We start from the raw sequence: 1,312 nt of genomic DNA, 5'->3' as shown, positions 1-1,312 counted from the left end.
TTGATCTTGTGAGTAGCGTGTCATCTACTTAAAAAAGCAAAATTAATGAGCCATAGTCCGAATGGAAAACAAACAACGAAGAGTCAACTAGACTACAAAAGAAACCATATTTAAGAAGAAATGTACTAAAACGATCAAACTAACCACGTGGTACTTGTTTTAGCCCATAAAGAGCTCTTTGTAGTTTGCAAACGTGTGTTGGATGTTAAGAGTCTACCATTCTTGGTGGTTGTTGCATGTATAGATCTTCAGAAATTAAACCATGCAATAAAGCATTTTTTACATCTAGTTGACGAATGGACCACTTTTGAACAAGAGCTATGGTAATTATCATGCGTATTGTCCCTGGTTTGAGAACTGGAGAAAAAGTTTTTGTGTAGTCTACTCCATCAATTTGATGATACCCTTTTGCAACTAAATGTGCTTTGAGTCGATCTAAAGAACCATTTGGCTTGAGTTTTGATTTAAACACCCATTTTGAACCAATGACATGCATGCTTGGTGTTCGAGGAACCAGTTTCCAGGTCTCATTCTTATGTAGTGCAACCAGCTCCTCGTCCATGACTGCTTTCCAACCAGGATGTGCCAATGCAATTTTAATATTGTGCAGCTCACGAGGTATATTAGCTGATGTGATGGTGGTTAAGGCATACTTAGGATTTGGTTTTACCACACCTAGTTTAGACCGAGTGACCATGGAGTGGACCAATGGTGCTAAAGGACCAGGACTATGATGGGAGGACTCGAGTGTTTCACTCACAATCAGTGGAGCTATTTCTTGGGCAGACCCGTGAGACTCTTGAGATTCTTGTGATAGAATTGTTTCGGGTGAACAAGTGTTGTGAATAGACTAATAAAATTCATTTAAATTAATTTCTGCACTGGTCTGTGACTAGATAGAGGGGGATTGCCGTAATGACTCAGTGGAACTAGAATTTTGAAAAAAAATTTTTGGAGTACAAGTGTCAATTGGCAGCAAGGGACTTTGACAAGGGGGTGAGGGAGAGTCCGAAATTGTGCATGTAGAAGAAGAAATGTTAGTATGTGGTAACCAAGAATAAAAAATACTAGTTACTTGTGGTTAATTTGCTGTCAAGCAGGATTTATTGATAGGCTTATATGGAAAAATTAACTCATGAAAGACAACATGACGAGAGATAAAAAAAAACTTTTTGCTTGATGGATGATAACACTTATAAGCCTTATGTTTTTCACTGTAGCCTACAAAAATGCAATGAAGTGTTTTTGGATCAAATTTGTCTTTTCGTATATCCCAAGTGTAGGGAAAACACTTAGACCCAAATGCTCGGAG

General features: G+C 38.0%; 1 protein-coding gene across 1 annotated transcript; it reads right to left on the bottom strand.

The window, feature by feature from the left end:
• Nucleotides 1-205: 205 nt before the first annotated feature.
• LOC109019659 (uncharacterized mitochondrial protein AtMg00820-like) lies at nucleotides 206-697 on the bottom strand. Its single transcript, XM_019002008.2, has one exon. It carries the CDS (start codon nucleotides 695-697, stop codon nucleotides 206-208), a length of 492 nt encoding a protein of 163 aa, XP_018857553.2.
• Between the last annotated feature and the right edge of the window lie 615 nt (nucleotides 698-1,312).

The sequence above is a fragment of the Juglans regia genome, chromosome 10 (assembly GCF_001411555.2).
Source record: "Juglans regia cultivar Chandler chromosome 10, Walnut 2.0, whole genome shotgun sequence".
In the NCBI taxonomy this organism is placed as follows: Eukaryota; Viridiplantae; Streptophyta; class Magnoliopsida; order Fagales; family Juglandaceae; genus Juglans; species Juglans regia.
This window is presented reverse-complemented; position numbering and strand designations above follow the sequence as displayed.